This window comes from Elephas maximus, chromosome 5 (genome assembly GCF_024166365.1).
Source record: "Elephas maximus indicus isolate mEleMax1 chromosome 5, mEleMax1 primary haplotype, whole genome shotgun sequence".
Taxonomy (NCBI): domain Eukaryota; kingdom Metazoa; phylum Chordata; class Mammalia; order Proboscidea; family Elephantidae; genus Elephas; species Elephas maximus.
Window position 1 is genome coordinate 94,280,443 of NC_064823.1, and position 22,531 is coordinate 94,302,973.

The following is a 22,531-nucleotide window of genomic DNA, read 5'->3' on the forward strand; positions in this document are numbered from 1 at the left end:
GAGTATAAATGAATTTTGCTGAAAATTGATCCTTTTGTCTTATTTATTTTATGAAAGAACAATTGCTATTAAAGAGATTAATATCTGAAATAGAAAGCGTATGCTACATGGTTTATTATTTAAACCATTTTGTCCTTCAGGTTGCATATAAAAACCAGAGATACTTCTGTTGCCCAGTGAGTAGTGCATAATTTTTATTCAGAAGTTCAGAAACTTAGTAAAGAAGGATAGGAACTATAATTCTACAATAAAGACTCACAATTTTATCTTTCGAAAATATAAATACCTAGTTCATTAGGTGATGAGAAAATTTTCTCTATTGTTGGCTAAAATGACCTCACATGCCAGTACATTTCATACATTGTAATTTGACCTTTCAAAAGGAGAAAACATTAATTATAATCAGAGAGTTTTCATTTTAGACATTAATTTGATACTAATTAGCATGTCAATTCCTCTGTGCCTCAGTTTACTCATTTGCAAAATGATGTAGTTATGAAATGGGAAAATCAGTCTTCTAAAGGTAGATCAGCTAGCTGTATCTCTGTTTTTCCTGGACTATATTATCTTTGAGGTTTTCACATATTCCAGAATCATCTTTGAATTGCATCAATATGTGTTTCAAAGCATTATGACCGAGGATAAATTGTGTTACTCTATCTGATTCTCTTTGTTTTAGAATTTGGGCGGTCGCTTGGACAGGCAGGAGGACTATGGATTTATATTTGTATCTAATATACATCAATCTCAATAAATACAGTATTTCTTCCCTGTAAGGAATACCTTCCAGCTGACAACATATCAAAGGTGGTAATAACAAAAATAAAGAGAGTGAGAGAGACAAAAAAATATCTTCTTTCCAATCATTAGTAGGGTACTTCATCTTTTCTGCCATTAACACTATTCCGAAGTCACTTCCCGTTTGAAGGTTTTCTGGCCCATTTTCTCAGAGAGGGAATGCTCTGGATTTAATGCATTAGGTAATGAGAGACTTCTGCCTTTATAACAGACAGATAAAGCTCAACTGAACATCTAATGGGAAGGAAAATGAGAATGATTTTATGTAGGCAAAAAATAAGTTTTATAAAACGTTATGATGAAGAACATTAGTAAAAGTTTATTACACATAGGGAAAATATACAAATAAGCAATTCACTTAGGTTCATCCTGAAATATATTTTACCTAACTGTAATCAGGATAAGAAAATAGAAAAAACAAAAACTGGAAATAAAAAGTAAAGAATCTGATAATAAATTAGCATATTAAAGTAGATACTAACAAAAAGAAAAATAATACAAATTCTGAATTTCCTGTTCGTCATTTTTTTTATTGTCATTCCTCCTGTAAAAAGACAATAGTAGGACACTTCCATAATTTCTGGATTTAAAGTAAACACATTATGAGTTAGCAGTTGGAAAGTATTGCTCACTGGTTAAAATGGGCAACATGTGTGACCCTCCAAATTTTAATGCATAGTCAAAATATGCCAGGCACGTTCTATCATCATACTAAAGTAACATTCTTTTCAAAACAGTAGTAATTTAGCAACTTCTGATCAGGATATCCTCAGTAAAGTAAGCAAAACATAGTGAGTAAACAAAACATACAACACAAATATATTTACACTGAAAATCCTAATAAATGACATACAAAAATGTTTTGAAGGAACTGTGAAGCCCAGTGTTCATTTCTCTTTGGAGTATTTCAGAAGACATTATATAAAATGTTGTGAAATTAGAAAATAAATCGTTGTTCAGATACCCCCCTCCCTAAAAAAACATTAACGTTCTCAACAAGGTTTTACTAGAAAGTTTTGTTTGCTTTGTTCTTGTCAGTATAATGCAATTAATTCTGAGCCAGATTTTTTGAACTCTCTGCCAAAGACAAAATTGCCCTAAATTATTTGACTGAAATATGAAATAATGTGTTGTGCCAGCTATAGGTATGCTATACTCTCTGCTTTTAATCTGTACAGAGTGGGGAAGAAAGCTAGCGAGTGAAAAAAATAAAAAGTGAGTATTTTAAAAACATATTACGCTTAAGATTGACATAGCCAATCTAAGCTCTAATTAGTAAAATTATTAGCTTCTAATTAATAAAATATAATATTAATTCTAGAATAGTTCCACAGATTAACATAAAAATAAGCTTATTATCTGAATAGTTGGAATTTAAAATAGCTTTTGAAATAAATGCTTGCTGTTGTTGTTGGTTGCCATTGAGTCAGCTCTGACTCAAGGTGATGTTATGTATAACAGAATGAAACACTGCCCAGCCTTGTTCCGTCTTTATGAGAATTGTTATGTTTTGAGTCAAAAATAAATGCCTAAGGCAATTTTAAACAAGAAACTACTGAGGACCAATTTAACGAAAATATGATTTTATAAATTTTCACTTTTATTTGTAATAGAAAATTTAGACAATTTACAGGATTTTTTTTTTTTTTTTGCTTTTAACCTAAGACAAATCATATCATCATTTATCTACCATACAGAATTATTTCATATTTCAAATTAGTGGGATCTCTGGATTAAGGAGGGATATGCATATGCCCTACATCAATTCATTCATTATAAAATATTCAAAGATGTCCTCTTCAGTGTGTCCTGCCATGTCAGACTGAGATATAGCAGAGACTAAGACAATCATGTCCTTACCCTCATATCTGTGTGTGAGTACTAAGGTATATACATAAAGAATTTTGTATTGTTACTTGATGTCATAAAAAACAAAAACAAAACTGAATTCAGAGAGAGTGAAGTAGCAATCAATGCAATGAATCAAAGAATCACACATGCGAATTCAGACGGTGACATGCTGACAAGAAGACACAGGTAGATGCAGGCAGAAGAAATGGTCACATGGTCAGTATAGTCCTGTGTTTCTTTTTTTTTTAATCTGGTCTTCAATTTCCTACTTCCAAAATGAACAGCTGGGACATTTTTAAGGCCCCCTTTTGATACTTTGTATTGGATATTAGATGCCTGGAAATTTGAATTCTCACCCCCAAATTAAGTAGCAAACATGCCGTCAGTTGGGTCTCAGTTCATACATCTAGATACTGTAAAAACTGGGGCTAAAACTGGGATTTCAGGCTGGTAATCTTTTCTCTACACTAAGCCAATCAAGCTTTTTTTTTTTCCTGGAGTCTACAACTTTGTTTCTTACCTCCTTGTCTTAATCTCAATACATTAATCTCTTTTCAGAAACAAGATGAATAGAAATACAGTAATGAAAATGGAACTGGCAGTGGGTAATTCCTGATAACTTGAAAAGTCAAAATCAACGCTGTTCACATCATGATTCCAAATGTGGATGTGGAAACTTAATATAAGGGACTTAATACAATAACTTGTCTAGTCTGCATGTTCTGAGTCAATATTTTCAAGTTCTGAAGACAAAGGAGGTAAATAGATAAGGAGACTGGAAGGGAGAGTAATACTAACAAGATAGGAGACAGAAAGAATTTGGGGCAAAAAGCCACATAGAGCAGTAGGAGTCAGACAGGGAGAAAATTGTTCTTAATGGCTTGGATAGAAAGCGTTAACTCCATAATCATTCAATCAATCTTTCTCTCTACATATATGTACATGTAGATACTTGTATATAATATACACATATATGTATGTATACATACGTGTGTGTATATATATATAATACTCAAGGTTAACTATGTGTTTATGAAAATAAGTCCTTTTCCTGATGAAAGTTACCAAGGCTATTTGATGCCTGACCAGGCATGGGTTTAAAATGCAACTGACTTGGAGTTTTCAATACCTACAGGAAAAAGGAGGAAGCCTAGGCATCTGAGAGAGAAATAAAACCAATCCCAGATGATTATGTAACTAATTCGTTAATCTAAAAAGCAAAGGAATCATGATAAAAGGTAATAGAAAACAAACACAGACAAAACAGCACAGGGTCAAAGAGGATAGGCCTTGAGGAACTGTCAGGGCTAATGAGCAGAGCTACATCCACCATTTGGGATTCAGTGACCCACACTTTCAAAATGTGCAGGGATACCATTTGTAGTAATTGACAAATTCTTTAATTAAATCATAGATTTGTAAGAATTATAACAAAAGTAAAGAGGAAAAAAAAAAAACAAACAAACAAACAACTGCTTTTTCTATCTGTGTCCTTAAAAAAATCTAATCGATGTAACATTTGCAAAAGCGTCTAGTGCTATGCCTGCCACATTTTTTACCAGGTTTTCTATGAGCGTTACTATTTTTTCATCTTCTTCGTTCTTTTTCCTTCCTAGGATTTTCGCCGAGGACAACAAGATGTTCTCTTTCTATTAAAAGATAAGAAAACTTGAAAGAATGTGAAGCTTTATTTCAGATAGTCAATCTAATCTAAAACAAATGAAATATTTTTGTCCATTTTTTAATGTATTTGTCTAAATGGAAGCAGAGCTTTATGGGAGATGCCATGTGTATATTACCTATTTGATTCTCTGGATATGGCCCATGGCCATAATTATTTAAATTAACACCTTTCTGCTGGTTCATTAGAAATATAAAATGTGAGACTTCATTTATATTTTGGATACTTTAAAAGAAAAATAATAAAACCTAGTATCAAAGAAAATTACAGTTTTTTCTTCTTAATTGAGAATATCAGAGAACCAAGACACTTATGCACATGCTTTGAAATTATCACCCAAAGCACTACCTATTAAGCTGTCTTCTCAAGTGCTGCTTGGCTTGCATTTTTAATAATATCTGTGGCACCTTTGCCTTTGTACAGACAAAGGCTGTGAACTCTTTGGCTTATAACCGTGGAAAATGCTACTAATCCAAATCCTTTACCTTGCTAGCAGGGTCCTGCTAGACTCTATATACATAAATAGGTCTTCTATAAATGATTTAAGAACAAGGATTTGAAATCCATTTGTGTTTTGCTTTGGAAAACTATAGAAAATATGTATATATTTTTTAACATGTAAGGTAACATTTTGATTTGTTTTAAAGAGCATTTTGATGCTATTTTTTAATTCACTGAATCAAGTACATATATTTAGTTACTAATCTTAAATTACAGTAAATTGATAATTTTCAGTGTTTTCATTTAGTTAGTTGACATGCTCTTTTGCATATCTTCATCATGACATTCAGAAGCCATTTGTAATAAAAAGATTGATAGTTATTTCAGGAAGAAAACATAGTTTAATCACAGAGTGTTAAACTAGAAAGCTGGTCTAGAAAATCAGAAGTTAAGTAGAATTTATGTGTATACATTTTAAGAGAGGACAAAAATGAGATTAAATGGAAAAACTAAGACTTCCTGTAACACCATAATGTTAAAGTTACTGGGCAAGGGAAAATCGCGATTTCTCTCTCTTGTGAATCGAAGGGGCTTGCCAGTTTTACTTCATTAGCACCTTTTTCCTTATGTCTGTCTGGTGGCAGCTAGAAATTTGATAGGGCCATCTGAGGTATATGAATTGTTAGCATCCTTTTGCTTCCACATGTTTTCATGTCTTTGTGAGTTGAACAAAATCAAGAAATAATGCTCTGTTTAATTTGATCTGTAAAGAAATGACTTCCTCTGAAGTTTCTTATTATCTATAATACTTAATGTCTGAAATCATAAATTCTGAAATTTTTTGAAAGTCAATATGCTTTCACTGATCTGTGTGATTCAGGGACATTTAAGCATTTAAAATCAAATTATATGTAGTCTTTGTGCATAAAGATTTTATATGAGTGTTTTAAACGATTTATGAAGTTTAAATCATGTTTTTATATGAATAATAAAAATTTGGTCCTATATTTTTCAGGAAGTGTTCTAGTCATTTTGATTCTTAAAACTAGGGTATTTTACTAGGAAAGAGATAGATTTATATTCATTCTCTGTCCAAATAACATTTTACAAAATATAAGCCACACTTGACTCTTCTACATCCTGTATCTCTCCAAAACTCTTAAGATCATTATACATGAAAGACTGCAGTGGTAAGAAAGAATACGTTCCAGATATAACAGGAAGTCAGTTAGTACTTGAATTGGCAAGCCCGTCCATATAACCTACACTTTCTGTCTTTATTTTATGTCTATGTGCTTTAATTTGTGGATAAATCTACAAATAAACATTTAGTTATCGAATTGTAAAAGATGAACAGATTGTTTCAATGAAATAAATATCTATTTTTAATTTTAAACTAATTGGTTCTCTTTCAATTTTATTGCATAGATGTGTCATTTATATAACATGACAGAATTCATAGATTTCTGTGGATTCACATGTGGTATTTGTCTACCTTCTTTACCAAATTTACTGTTTTTTTCTTAAGGTTTTCTTTTTTTAATTGTACTTCCTTTTCCTTTCAGAAACTTTCTACCTGTTCTTTTATATATTTAACTTTTTTTCAAATATATGTAGTTTCTTCTTCCCTTCTTGTTAGCCTCATTCACATTCAATTTTGTTTTATCATTACTGTGATTTCTTTTTTCTTTTTTTCTGGGGTCATATCATTCATGTATGTTTGCCTTTGAATTACCTTGAAGGCACTGAAAAGGGTAATCAAAGTTTTTCTTTTTTTTGTGTGTGTGTGATTCTGTCTACATAGCTGTTTCTCCTATTAATATATATTAAGGGTAAACAAATTTATATACCTGAATTACTTTTCTCTGATTACTTCTGTTATTTTTCCCTGGTCATTTTCTATTTTTTGAATTTTTATCTTTCTGTTTTGTGCAGTGGGAAGAGATTGGTGAAGTTGATGAAAATTATGCCCCCATTCACACATACCAAGTATGCAAAGTTATGGAACAGAATCAGAATAACTGGCTTTTGACCAGTTGGATCTCCAATGAAGGTGCTTCCAGAATCTTCATAGAACTCAAGTTTACTCTGCGGGACTGCAACAGCCTTCCAGGAGGACTGGGGACTTGTAAAGAAACTTTTAATATGTATTATTTTGAGTCAGATGATGAAAATGGGAGAAACATCAAGGAAAACCAATACATCAAAATTGATACCATTGCTGCCGATGAGAGCTTTACAGAACTTGATCTTGGTGACCGTGTCATGAAACTGAATACAGAGGTCAGAGATGTAGGACCCTTAAGCAAGAAGGGATTTTATCTTGCATTTCAAGATGTGGGTGCTTGTATTGCTCTAGTTTCTGTTCGTGTGTACTATAAAAAATGCCCTTCTGTGGTACGGCACCTGGCTATCTTCCCCGACACAATCACTGGAGCTGATTCTTCACAGCTTCTTGAAGTGTCAGGCTCCTGTGTCAACCATTCTGTGACAGATGAGCCACCCAAAATGCACTGCAGCGCTGAAGGGGAATGGCTGGTGCCCATCGGGAAATGCATGTGCAAGGCAGGATATGAAGAGAAAAACGGCACCTGTCAAGGTAAGGCTTTACCTGCAGGCTGTCTGCTTCAGTCGGATCATGTTTATGTATTTTCTTCAGTGTTTATGAGCAAATGACCTTTTGCTTTGCTAATTTATGAAGATTACTTCTCTTCAAGTTTGATTTTTCTCTTCTCAGAATTCTAACATTTCTGGCAACGATGAAAGATTTAATGTGATATTTTATTGCATATACATAATTAATACTCAGAGAGCATCTTACTTGCAGTGTAATATTTATATTCATTTTGTTCTCAAAAGTTTTAGTTTTGAACAACCCAAATCAAAACTTTCTTTGTATGACTGCTTTGTTTGTATGACCACTGAGGCTTTCTCTCCATGAAGTCGTTTTCTGCTCTTTACTTGCTGTGTAAAACTCTAATGCAAATCTTAGACGGTGATTGCTTTTGCATGCTCTTAACTGCCTTTTTACAATTCTTCAGAAATAAGCTCAGTCCTAGGAACTCCACAGCATAACATTTGTACGGTGACAGGACATGGTTTACTATGTTGCTTACATATGATTGTGGTTACAGGCTCAATTTTTAAAATATGCAGGTCAATATGAAATGCATAATAAGTAGTGCCCTGGCAAAACAGCTGTTTGAAGATAGAGTCAAGACAAAAAGTTCATTTCAAAGCAATTTTTACTTGGGGATTTTTTTTGCTTTAATTTTTCCTTTAAACTCAAACTCGATCATGCGTGCTTCCATCTTTCTGTGAAAATGCTCCCGTTTTGCCCACAGTGTGTGGTGAGTTGCCCTTTTAAACTTTGGTATTTACCAATGGCCTTCTGGAACAGTATAGTACTTATGCCAAAGTGAAGAACAACTTATGGGAAAGAAAACAAATAATGTTTGCTTTAGAAACTATATGGACCTGAATGTTTTCACTCTGATGTACACATGCTAACTGGTAATGGAAGTTAATGTGTATTATCTGAGGAGGAAACCAACTGCTGAGAATTCTTAGTCCCATCTGGTAGCTTCAGGTGCATTTTTTAAATAAATTCACTTTATGCCATGAATCAAACTTGCTCAAGTTTGTTGAAGCTTGACTGTAGATTGATTATAGATCTAGGGAAACAAAACTAGGGAAATTAGCTGTAAATCACAGTAGCTTTGCTTAATTATTTCTCTCCTGAAACACATTGCATGGTACTTAAATTATTTTTTCAGCATCAGCCCATATGTTTTATCTCTATAATACCACCCACAACTAATTCTATGGTTGTTATCCCATGTAATCTACAACCCAGTATACCTGATAATATTAGTGTACATCTGAGAGCTTTGTTAAATTGAAATTATGTTTATCAGAGAGAGGGATCATATTTTTTGTTTGGGACTAAATTGAAAGGAAAATTCTAACATTATCTTAACTTTTTTTTTTTCCTTTGAGATGTCATCTTTTTTTAAGATGAGGATATATGTGATCACAGAATCAGACCAACAAAAACCAAACCAAACACAGTGCCGTCAAGCCGATTCCAGCTCATAGTGACCCTAGAGGACAGAGTAGAACTGCCCCATAGAGTTTCCAAGGAGCGACTGGTGGATTCAAACTGCCGACCCTTTGATTAGCAGCTGTAGCACTTAACCACTACACCACCAGGGTTTAGCAGGAGTTAAATATAATATCTGTTGAATGCTTTTCAGTCTTTTCCCTAAAATATTTTTAAAATAAATTTTATTAATTATCTCTAATGTTTTGATTGCTAGTATCACAAAGTAACATGCTCCATTTGCTTGTATGTTTGCATTGCTAGAATATACAGTTTGATTGTTGCTGGTCTTGAAATATTCTGATAGTAGTGGTCACCATGAAAATATCTTGGGAAAATAATGTTCTGATAAAATGTTTTTAGTACAAGCACTTAGCCTGGATCTTCTTTCTCTCTTCACACTCTTAATAAATGAGTGGTGAAGACCCAATTGAGTGACAGTGGATGAACTGGAGAGGCTGAATTGTAGAAATCATTAGCAAAATGGACTCAGTTTTAGTCCATCCATTTCATTCCTATGGTAGAAGCAGCAGCTGCAGGGGTCATGCAGGCTGTGGACTACACAGCCCCAGAGGGTGTCATACAGTGTGTAGTCTATGTGGACAGTACCTCCTTATGTTGTGCAATGTAAAAATGGTATGTGGTCCCTTTAGGAGGGATTTCAGAATGTCTCTTTTATAAATAACTTGACAGATTGACTATCTTGTTGAATGAATGAATAAATAAGTGATTGAGGTGTGCTTTGGAGATATTGTACTATCACCGATATTCCTGAGGACTTGATATGTAGTTGTTGCCATCGAGTCAGCCCCAAATCACAGAGACCTTATGTATAACAAAATGAAATGTTGCCCAGTCCTGTGCCATCTTCATGACAATTGCTATGTTTGAGTCAGTTGTTATGGCAGTTGTGTTAATCCTTCTCATTGAAGGTTCCCCTGCTTTTCATTGACCCTCTACTTTACCATTATACATGTTAATTATATATAAAAGTAAATATTTGCGAATGTGCTTGTGATATAAAATGCCACCATGTTTCTAACCTTACTTTTCAATCTCTAATCTTTTAAGTGGGGATCTTAATTTTGTGAGTCGGAATCGACTCAACAGCAATGGATTTGGTGTTTTTCTTTTCTTTTTTGTTTATACTTCTTGATGCTTAAGCACTGAGCTACTAACTTAAGGTTGGTGGTTCGAACTCACCCAGAAGCTCTGTGGGAGAAAAACCTGGCTATCTGCTTCCATAAAGGTTACAGTCAAGAAAACCTTAAGGGGGCAGTTCTCCTCTGTCGCATGGGATTGCTGTGAGTCGGAAATTGACTCAATGCCATTTAACAACAAAAACAACATACTTCTTTTTATATATATATAATTGTTATTGTGCTTTAAGTGAGAGTTTACAAATCAAGTCAGTCTCTCACACAAAAACCCGTATACACCTTGCTACACACTCCCAATTACTCTCCCTCTAATAAGACAGCCCGCCCTCTCCCTCCACTCTCTCTTTTTGTGTCTATTTCACCAGCTTCTAACCCCCTCTACCCTCTCATCTCCCCTCCAGGCAGGAGATGCCAACATAGTCTCAAGTGTCCACCTGATCCAAGAAGCTCACTCCTCACCAGCATCCCTCTCTAACCCATTGTCCAGTCCAATCCATTTCTGAAGAGTTGGCTTCGGGAATGGTTCCTGTCCTGGGACAACAGAAGGTCTGGGGGCCATGACCACCGGGGTCCTTCCAGTCTCAGTCAGACCATTAAGTCTGGTTTTATGAGAATTTGGGATCTGCATCCCACTGCTCTCCTGCTCCCTCAGGGGTTCTCTGTTGTGTTCCCTGTCAGGGCATTCATCGGTTGTAGCTGGGCTCCATCTAGTTCTTTGGGTCTCAGGATGATGTAGTCTCTGGTTCATGTGGCCTTTTCTGTCTCTTGGGCTTGTAATCGCGTTATGTCCTTGGTGTTCTTCATTCTCCTTTGATCCAGGTGGGTTGAGACCAATTGATGCATCTTAGATGGCTGCTTGCTAACGTTTAAGGCCCCAGACGCCACTCTTTAAAGTGGGATGCAGAATGTTTTCTTAACAGATTTTATTATGCCAATTGACTTAGATGTCCCCTGAAACCAACAACAACGTACTTCTTGATAGGCCAGAAATCATTCTCGACATCTTTGTTATACTCACTAACCCAACACTACTCGGTTTTAATCCATCACAAAGTATTTAGCTGTCTCTTAAAATCGTCCATTTCTCTCCAGTCTACAAACATGCCTTGCTGGAACTCTGTTTTCAAATATAATGAATGATTTTACATATAGATTTGATTTTTGTACTGTGTGAATGTATCATCTACTCAAAAATGCAAAGCTGGTTGTTTTGCACACCCACTCCCTCCGCATGCACACTTTACACACTTCTGCAACTTCTCTTAAGACAAATACTTTACAATAGCCTAAAACCCTGCATGATTTTGCCCCTCTTCTCTCTCCAGACTCAACCTAAACTGTGCTTCCTACTCTTCTCTTTGATCTAGCCACACTAGAAACAGGTTTCTTCCGTTTTTCAAAGGCAATTTGCTTTCTCTTTCTGCTTGTTCTCTGATTCAGTTCCTGTCTCATAAAACACGCTTCTACCTTTTTTTTGCCTTGTTAACCCATATTAATCCTTCAAATCTTCAAACCAACATCTTTTCCTCAGAGAAGCTTTCCCTGTCCTTTCAAGACTAGGACAGGCCTCACTTTTATATATTCATACATGACATCATATAACCAATTAGAGTTATAATTTTACATCTACTTGTTGATTTATTATTTGATTAATGACTTTCCCCACCCCCACTGGACAGTACTCTCTCGATGTCTGTTATATTAAGCAACAAAAATAAAATCAAGAGGAAAGCAAAGTGAATTCAAGAAAGAGGACATAGAATGTGCAAAGGCATAAAAGAGTACTTTTTTAAAAATTATTGCTTTTGTTTTTTTTACAACCTTTGTATTTGTCTCTGGAAAATCTCCTCAGTAAAAACTTGACAAATATTTCTTTGGAATGGATTTGTTCTTAATTCTAAGATTCTCAAGCCAAATTTTGAAGTTTCAGGTATTAAATCATATGTGATTGGCACTTCATACATTAAAGATTATAGAGGCCATTCTAGTGAATTTTGTAGACCCTCAAAACGTCACATGCTGAAATGTGTTTATAATACGGCCTTACTGTATATTGACAGTTAATTATCAGTCTTGGAAAAATCAAACTATGTTGGGATTTAATTAAGGACATAACTATATCGAGAAGCTGAAGTTTGAGTAAATCTGTTGTAGTGATTATCATATGCTAATATTTACCAAGTCTGTGCTGAGTAGTGAAAAACCCTGGTGGTGTAGTGGTTAAGTGCTACGGCTGCTAACCAAACGGTCGACAGTTCGAATCCGCCAGGCACTCCTTGGAAACTCTATGGGGGAGTTCTACTCTGTCCTCCAGGGTTGCTATGAGTCAGAATCAACTCGACGGCACTGGTTTTTTTTTTTTTTGGTGCTGGGTAGTTGCTGTCAGATCATGCCCATATGGCCTGTTATATGTGCAGGGCACGACAGGGTTGACCCAACTGCTTTTAGAGACTGATCCTTCAGGGTTCAGAACATTCAGCAGTTCACTAACACATGGCCTCAGCCCAGAAGATAAACAAGCAGTGATTCAGGAGTCCCTGTTCATTTAGCAGTTCCCGCTCTGCCATCTTCATGACCCCTATTAAAAGTTCCTTTAAGAGAAATTTACTACCTTTCTGACAATGATGTAGTTTTGATAAAGTAACAAAATATGCTGGATTCCATTGTATTAACTTAAAATATGGTGTATATTTATTTGTGTAAAGCTTTTTTACTTATATACCTGCATTTTCTATAATAAATTGGCTTAAGTATACAAATTTGTTTCTTTGAAATGTTCTTTATTTTTCAGAAACAAATAATGTATTAAATCCCTTTTCCCCGATTATGGTCCTCTATTTGTTATTTATTATTACTGCTGATGAAATTCATGTTTTTTTTTCTTATGAGACAGATTAATTTTTTTTTTTTTGAGTATAAAATTCTTAGCAAGAACCCGTTTTGGAAGTTTCAGCTTTTTATTGAAGTGAATGTGTTTGACAGAAGTAATTGAGTTCACATGAATCAAATGTTGCCTGCTGAGTTCTCTTGTGATTATGTTGTTTACTTACTCAGATGTAAGGCAAGGCCACTAATCTTCATCAGTTGCTAGTGGAATGAAGTAGTAATTTGAAATTATCCCTAGATAATTATAGTTTCACTTATATCAAATGGAGGAAAGAGATTTAGGTTGTGGGTCACTGCCAAAATCAGTCAGAGTGAAGAAAGTATACAGTGCATGCTAAAATACAGGGTAAGGGGGGTTACATGCTGCGGGCTGTGGAGAAAAAGCACGTATTAATTGTTCAACTGGGAGATGACTGCACAGCAAGGAAAATGTAGTGAAAATACCAAGCTAAAGAAAGAGCCTAGGTTCAGAAACAGCACAGATACAGCAGGGACTGGTATGTCGATCATTCATACTTCTGGTGCATATTTATGATTGAAACAAAATTGGCTGGAAATGTAGAGTATTAGGTGTTCATATAATTATGCTGGAGAGTCTAGTTAATTTTAATTAGGCACATTACCAAAAAAACATCAAAGGGGTTGAACTTTTGGCTCTGTTTGTTATACTACTATATTCAGCAAAAGAAAACTAATTTTAATTAAAAAAATTTAACAAAGACTGGAAATTATGAAGGTTCAGAGTATTGATGGCCTGCACATGCCTGTCTGTGTGTGCATGTGTGTGTGTGTGTATGTGTGTGTGTGCACACACATGGGTCTGTATTCTGGAATTCAGAAGGACCTCTAAGGCAATTAGGTATTTAATTTATTTCATCCACTTGCAGGCATTACACATAAAAATAGTAAAATACATGGTCTCTCTCTTTCATTTCCTTTTAAATTGATCCCTTGAATAGTTTTGATTTGGTCACTATGAGGCAAAAATTGACTTGATAACTCCTGCAAACAACACTAAAGCTTTAGACTATACTCTGTCTTCCCCCCTCCCCGCCCCCCGTATCATTGTATCTCAGTGATGGCACTATTCATATCTTAGGTACAATTTTTTTTTTATGTGGGTTAGGGGGGTCTCTTCTTCCTTGTAGAATGTATAGCAGCATCCCTGGCCTCTACCCACTAGGTGCCAGTAGCACAACCTCCCCAGCTCTTCCCACATTGTGACAAAAGTGCCTCCAGACAGCGCCAAAAATCATCTCCTTGGGGGAAGGGGGCAGCATCACTGCCAGTTAAGAATCACTAATCTAAAATAAACTTCCTTAGTCCAAATAAACATGTCTAACACTAAAACTAAATATGTTTATAGACTGGTAAGCTTTGCAAAAGTGAACATTTTTCTTTAAACTTTGCAGAATGAATGAAGTGCGTATTTTCAAATGTGACTAATTCAACTTGGATTTGGTGGGAAATATGCCACCTGTGAGAGGCAGAACATTCAATGGTTTAAGGTTCTGAGCCAGTATACCTGGATTCAAATCCTAGCTCTGACATTTACCGGCTTTGTAATTCTGCAGTGTAATGGTAATAACTACTTTGCAATTTTTACTTCTGTCTATATCTCTAGGAAGTTTTATCATGATTTTGTCTCATTCCATATTGTAATTGTGATAATGAACTTTAACATTAATGGATTTGAACCCCATCATTATTCCATGGATGAGATTTAATGATTATATTTTATGTCCAGGTATCTCATGCTTGTGCAAATTACCTCTTGGTAACAAACATTTATTAAAATGAGACACACTGGATAGACTCCTCTTATTATAATGAGTTATTGTACAAACATAATCAAAAATATGTACAAGTATTTTTGTACAAAAATATTTAAATAATAGTCTTACAGTGACTATATCTTAATTGATATGTTCAGAATTTAGGACAATTAAAAGTGCTGTTATTGTTTAGGTGCCTTAGAGTTGGTTCCGACTCATAGCGACCATATGTTTAACAACAGAACAAAATACTGCCTGGTTGTGCACCATCGTCACAGTCCTTGCTATTTTTGAGCCCATTGTTGCAGCCACTGTGTCAATCCATCTTGTTGAGGGTCTTCCTCTTTTTCTCTGACCCCCTACTTTACCAAGCATGATGTCCTGCTCCAAGGACTGGTTCCTCCTGATAACGTGTCCAAAGTATGTGAGACAAAGTCTCACCATCCTGGCTTGTAAGGTGCACTCTGGCTGTACTTCTCCCAAGACAGAATTGTTCGTTCTTCTGGCCACCCATGGTATATTCAATATTCTTTCCCAACATCATAATTCAAAGATGTCAAAAGTGCTAGGAAACCTAATATAGTCTTTTTATTTTATTATTTGCTTCTTTTCTTATTATTCAGATACCACATATCAGCCAAAAAAAGGAAAAAAAAAGACATAAATCAACATAACATAAATCAACACAGCTCTCAGGGGAATAGCTGTGTGAACAGTGTTGCAAAGTCATTTAGCAAAAGATCTCAGTGCCAGGTCTCAGATTCCCAAAATTAAAAGTTCCAAAAATGCATGAAAATGATTAGAATCAAAGTAGTCAACACTTGGGTTAAATCATTAAATAAATAGGAATATGCAACTATGGGTGGAAGTACTGTTGTTAATAAGGAAGACCACTGATTTTGATTTTTAAAGAATGTGTTTCTTCTCCCCATCAAGAGTTCACTCGGACATTTCCTCTTTGTGGTCTGTGTGCACGTGGGCAGATCTTTTCCCCAGTGCACTCTTTCCCAAAGGATGCAGCCAGCTTTTCAAGATTTCGGGCTCTATGAAGAGTGCCCCACATGGCACAGAGCTAATTCTTATCCTTGAGGAATTAAATCCAAATCTCCTGGTTTCCCAGACTCTGCCACACCCAACCAAACCTGCAGAGGAATGGAGGATCAGCTCTGGCAATTAGTATACCAGACTTCAGAGCCCTTTGTGTTTCTGCTGCCTGCGGATTGCCCTTCCCAGGCTTTTTGTCAAATTATTATTATTTTGGAAGTTTATTGCATTAAAGCAAAATATAGCAACAGCAACAACAATTTTGGCTCTATTTATATGTGTTTGTAGGTGGAGCATTTTCAAGGTTTTCTTAGACCTTCGTTTTCTTGAAACTAGAAACCTTATGTGAATTTGGGTATTTTAAACTTAACTCTAGCTCCCCGAGTATACAATGCACAGGTATAAGATTTCACACTGACAAATTATTGCAAACCTACAGGTAGCTAATACTGGTAAAAGATACAAGCATTCCTCTTTTGAACACCACGCCCCGCCCCCCCACAGTATTCAAGAACGGTTGAGGTTTGTTTTTAAAGATACATTTCATTTATATTTTAGTCACCAATCATGCTATTTTAGTAAAGAGATAGTACTGAAAAAAAAAAAAGTATTAGTTAACCTGTTTGAAATACTTGGCTAATAAGGTAACTTCACACCTAATAATCATTGCCATATTAGCATTGAAGCGAACAGAGAAAAAAGCCTAACTTTTTCTTATTCTAGAGTAGTATTTAATGACTGCTTTTTTTTTTTAGTAGGAGAGAAAAAATAACTAAACTGTAAAGATATTTGTAATAAACTGATTTATAAAACTTAGGAAAAAAAAAAATCCCTCCCTTTATACTCTCTACTTTCTGTGACCACAATCTCTAAAGCTTCACACACACACCCACACACACCCACACACACAAACTACTTCTAAAAATTATCTTAAGGAAAAAGAAATTTGCTTAAAAAAAGGAGCATAAAAGAAACTTATTTGTGAAACTGATACTGTTTTGTTCAAAGTAATTTTAGTGTAACTCTTTCTAAATGATACCACAAAATTAAACTTTATTAGTCAACTCAGTAAACAACTGTTATAAAATTGTCATCCTGTATAAAAGAAAGTAAAAGATATGAGTTTAGAGGTGTTATGCTAATACTGATTATTGCAGTAGTAACTGTATTTCTTCATAGTATTAAAAATCAAGATATAGTACAGGTGGAAATCTTGACATATTCCATTAACCTTATATTACAACAAAATAAATAAAATATAATTATCCTTATATGCAGAGCAAAGAAAATTTTCAATTTTGGGGTGAAGGGGATAATATCCGTAAGTTTTTTTTAGCATACCATGTGTCATTATCTTAGCTAGTAAAAATGTAACATATGAGTTACAAATTCTATGATGTTCATTAAACTATAGGTGTGCCTAGTTTTATTGCATGGTGCTTTGTTGCTCTTTGTAGGTATTGTGTTTTTTACAAATTGAAGGGTTGTGGCAACCCTGTGTCAAGCAAGTCTATCAGCACCCTTTTCAACAGCATGTGCTCACTTCGTGTCTCTGTGTCACATTTTGGTAATTTCAAACTTTTTCATTATTATTATACCTGTTAAAGTGATCAGTGATCTCTGATGTTACTATTATAATTGTTTTGGGGCACTATGAGCCATGCCCATATAAGAGAGAGAACTTAACAGATAAATGTTGGATGTGTTCTTACTGCTTCACCGACCTGCTGTTTTCCCGACTCTCTCCCTCTCTTCTGGCCTCCTTATTCCCTAAGACACAACAATATTGAAATTAGGCCAATTAATAACCCTTCAATGGCCTTTAAGTTTCAAGTGAAAGGAAGAGTTGCAAGTTTCTCATGTTAAATCAAAAGCTAGAAATGATTAAACTTAGTGAGGAAGGCATGTCGAAAGCCGAGATAAGTTGAAAGCCAAGACGGGTTGAAAGCTAGGCCTCTTGTGCCAGTTAGCCGAGTTGTGAATGCAAAGGAAAGTTCTTGAAGGAAATTAAATAGTACTACTCCAGCTACTCACATGAATGATAAGAAAGTGAAACAGCGTTATTATAACACAGAAAAAAGTTTAACGGTCTGGGTAGAAGATCAAACCAGCCACAATATTCACTTAAGCCAAGGCCTAATCCAAAGCAAGTCCCTGTCTCTTTTCAATTCTGTGAAGGCTGACAGAGGTGAGGGAGCTGCAGAAGAAAAGTTTGAAGCTAGCAGAGGTTGGTTCATAAAGTTTAAAGAAAAAAGTCGTCTCCATAACTAAAAGTTTTGCAAGGCGAAGCAGCAAGTGCCAACATAGATGCTGCAGCAGGTTATCCAGGCGATCTAGCTAAGATCATTGATGAAGGCAGCTACAGCAAACAACTGGTTTTCAGTGTGGATGAAACAGCCTTATACTGGAAGAAGGTGCCATCGAAGACTTTCATAGCTACAGAGGAGAAGTCAATGCCTAGCTTCAAAACTTCAAAGGACAGGCTGACTCTCTTGTTAGGGGTTAATGGAGATGGTGATTTTAAGTTGAAGCCAATGCTCATTTACCATTCTAAAAATCCTAGGGCACTTAAGAATTACACTAAATCTACTCCACCTGTGCTCTATGAATGGCATAACAAAGCCTGAATGACAGTACGTTTGCTTATAACATGGTTTACTCAGTATTTTTTTTTTTTTTATAATAATTTTTATTAAGCTTCAAGTGAACGTTTACAAATCCAATCGGTCTGTCACATATAAGTTTACATACATCTCACTCCCTACTCCCACTTACTCTCCCCGTCTTGAGTCAGCCCTTTCAGTCTCTCCTTTCTTGACAATTTTGCCGGCTTCCCTCTCTCTCTATCCTCCCACCCCCCTCCAGACAAGAGTTGCCAACACAGTCTCAAGTGTACACCTGATATAATTAGCTCACTCTTCATCAGCGTCTCTCTCCCACCCGCTGACCAGTCCCTTTCATGTCTGATGAGTTGTCTTCAGGGATGGTTCCTGTCCTGTGTCAACAGAAGGTCTGGAGAGCATGACCGCCGGGATTCCTCCAGTCTCAGTCAGACCATTAAGTTTGGTCTTTTTATGAGAATTTGGGGTCTGCATCCCACTGCTCTCCTGCTCCCTCAGGGGTCCTCTGCTGAGCTCCCTGTCAGGGCAGTCATCGATTGTGGCCGGGCACCAACTAGTTCTTCTGGTCTCAGGATGATGTAGGTCTCTGGTTCATGTGGCCCTTTCTGTCTCTTGGGCTCTTAGTTGTCATGTGGGCTTGGTGTTCTTCATTTTCCTTTGCTCCAGGTGGGTTGAGACCAATTGCTGCATCTTAGATGGCTGCTTGTTAGCATTTAAGACCCCAGACGCCACATTTCAAAGTGGGATGCAGAATGATTTCATAGTAGAATTATTTTGCCAATTGACTTAGAAGTCCCCGCAAACCATGTTCCCCAGACCCCCGCGCTTGCTCCGCTGAGCTTTGAAGCATTCATTTTATCCTGGAAACTTCTTTGCTTTTGGTCCAGTCCAATTGAGCTGACCTTCCATGTATTGAGTGTTGTCTTTCCCTTCACCTAAAGCAGTTCTTATCTACTGATTAATCAATAAAAAACCCTCTCCCACCCTCCCTCCCTCCCCCCCTCGTAACCACAAAAGTATGTGTTCTTCTCAGGTTTACTATTTCTCAAGATCTTATAATAGTGGTCTTATACAATATTTGTCCTTTTGCCTCTGACTCATTTCGCTCAGCATAATGCCTTCCAGGTTCCTCCATGTTGTGAAATGTTTCAGAGATTCGTCACTGTTCTTTATCGATGCGTAGTATTCCATTGTGTGAATATACCACAATTTATTTACCCATTCATCCGTTGATGGACACCTTGGTTGCTTCCAACTTTTTGCTATTGTAAACAGAGCTGCAATAAACATGGGTGTGCATATATCTGTTTGTATGAAGGCTCTTGTATCTCTAGGGTATATTCCCAGGAGTGGGATTTCTGGGTTGTATGGTAGTTCTATTTCTAACTGTTTAAGATAACGCCAGATAGATTTCCAAAGTGGTTGTACCATTTTACATTCCCACCAGCAGTGTATGAGAGTTCCAATCTCTCCGCAGCCCCTCCAACATTTATTATTTTGTGTTTTTTGGATTAATGCCAGCCTTGCTGGTGTGAGATGGAATCTCATCGTAGTTTTAATTTGCATTTCTCTAATGGCTAATGATCGAGAGCATTTTCTCATGTATCTGTTGGCTGCCTGAATATCTTCTTTAGAGAAATGTGTGTTCATATCCTTTGCCCACTTCTTGATTGGGTTGTTTGTCTTTTTGTGGTTGAGTTTTGACAGAATCATGTTGATTTTAGAGATCAGGCGCTGGTCGGAGATGTCATAGCTGAAAATTCTTTCCCAATCTGTAGGTGGTCTTTTTACTCTTTTGGTGAAGTCTTTAGATGAGCATAGGTGTTTGATTTTTAGGAGCTCCCAGTTATCGGGTTTCTCTTCATCATTTTTGGTAATGTTTTGTATTCTGTTTATACCTTGTATTAGGGCTCCTAGGGTTGTCCCAATTTTTTCTTCCATGATCTTTATCGTTTTAGTCTTTATGTTTAGGTCTTTGATCCACTTGGAGTTAGTTTTTGTGCATGGTGTGAGGTATGGGTCCTGTTTCATTTTTTTGCAAATGGATATCCAGTTATGCCAGCACCATTTGTTAAAAAGGCTGTCTTTTCCCCAGTTAATTGACACTGGTCCTTTGTCAAATATCAGCTGCTCATACGTGGATGGATCTATGTCTGGGTTCTCAATTCTGTTCCATTGGTCTATGTGTCTGTTGTTGTACCAATACCAGGCTGTTTTGACTACTGTGGCTGTATAATAGGTTCTGAAGTCAGGTAAGGTGAGGCCTCCCACTTTCTTCTTCTTTTTCAGTAGTGCTTTGCTTATCCGGGGCTTCTTTCCCTTCCATATGAAATTGGTGATTTGTTTCTCTATCCCCTTAAAATATGACATTGGAATTTGGATCGGAAGTGCGTTAAATGTATAGATGGCTTTTGGTAGAATAGACATTTTTACTATGTTAAGTCTTCCTATCCATGAGCAAGGTATGTTTCTCCACTTAAGTATGTCCTTTTGAATTTCTTGTAGTAGGGCTTTGTAGTTTTCTTTGTATAGGTCTTTTACATCCTTGGTAAGATTTATTCCTAAGTATCTTATCTTCTTGGGGGCTACTGTGAATGGTATTGATTTGGTTATTTCCTCTTCGGTGTTCTTTTTGTTGATGTAGAGGAATCCAAGTGATTTTTGTATGTTTATTTTATAACCTGAGACTCTGCCAAACTCTTCTATTAGTTTCAGTAGTTTTCTGGAGGATTCCTTAGGGTTTTCTGTGTATATAATCATGTCATCTGCAAATAGTGATAACTTTACTTCTTCCTTGCCAATCCGGATACCTTTTATTTCTTTGTCTAGCCTGATTGCCCTGGCTAAGACTTCCAACACGATGTTGAATAAGAGCGGTGATAAAGGGCATCCTTGTCTGGTTCCCGTTCTCAAGGGAAATGCTTTCAGGTTCTCTCCATTTAGAGTGATATTGGCTGTTGGCTTTGCATAGATGCCCTTTATTATGTTGAGGAATTTTCCTTCAATTCCTATTTTGGTAAGAGTTTTTATCATGAATGGGTGTTGGACTTTGTCAAATGCCTTTTCTGCATCAATTGATAAGATCATGTGGTTTTTGTCTTTTGTTTTATTTATGTGATGGATTACATTAATGGTTTTTCTGATATTAAACCAGCCTTGCATACCTGGTATAAATCCCACTTGATCAGGGTGAATTATTTTTTTGATGTGTCGTTGGATTCTATTGGCTAGAATTTTGTTGAGGATTTTTGCATCAATGTTCATGAGGGATATAGGTCTATAATTTTCTTTTTTTGTAATGTCTTTACCTGGTTTTGGTATCAGGGAGATGGTGGCTTCATAGAATGAGTTGGGTAGTATTCCGTCATTTTCTATGCTTTGGAATACCTTTAGTAGTAGTGGTGTTAACTCTTCCCTGAAAATTTGGTAGAACTCTGCAGTGAAGCCGTCCGGGCCAGGACTTTTTTTTGTTGGGAGTTTTTTGATTACCGTTTCAATCTCTTTTTTTGTTATGGGTCTATTTAGTTGTTCTACTTCTGAATGTGTTAGTTTAGGTAGGTAGTGTTTTTCCAGGAATTCATCCATTTCTTCTAGGTTTTCAAATTTGTTAGAGTACAATTTTTCATAATAATCTGAAATGATTCTTTTAATTTCATTTGGTTCTGTTGTGATGTGGTCCTTCTCATTTCTTATTCGGGTTATTTGTTTCCTTTCCTGTATTTCTTTAGTCAGTCTAGCCAATGGTTTATCAATTTTGTTAATTTTTTCAAAGAACCAGCTTTTGGCTTTGTTAATTCTTTCGATTGTTTTTCTGTTCTCTAATTCATTTAGTTCAGCTCTAATTTTTATTATTTGTTTTCTTCTGGTGCCTGATGGATTCTTTTGTTGCTCACTTTCTATTTGTTCAAGTTGTAGGGACAGTTCTCTGATTTTGGCTCTTTCTTCTTTTTGTATGTGTGCATTTATTGATATAAATTGACCTCTGAGCACTGCTTTTGCTGTGTCCCAGAGGTTTTGATAGGAAGTATTTTCATTCTCGTTACTTTCTATGAATTTCCTTATTCCCTCCTTGATGTCTTCTATAACCCAGTCTTTTTTCAGGAGGGTATTGTTCATTTTCCAAGTATTTGATTTCTTTTCCCTCGTTTTTCTGTTATTGATCTCTAGTTTTA

The 22,531-nt window shown here is 35.9% G+C and overlaps 1 protein-coding gene across 9 annotated transcripts in view; it reads left to right on the forward strand.

Moving 5' to 3' along the window:
* EPHA5 (EPH receptor A5) overlaps positions 1 to 22,531 on the forward strand; it is a 407,780-nt gene that overhangs the window by 71,256 nt on the left and 313,993 nt on the right. For all 9 annotated transcript variants that reach the window (XM_049886190.1, XM_049886191.1, XM_049886192.1 and 6 more), the window contains exon 3: positions 6,707 to 7,370. In XM_049886190.1, the coding sequence (XP_049742147.1) occupies positions 6,707 to 7,370 (664 nt within the window). The remainder of the gene's footprint in view (positions 1 to 6,706; positions 7,371 to 22,531) is intronic.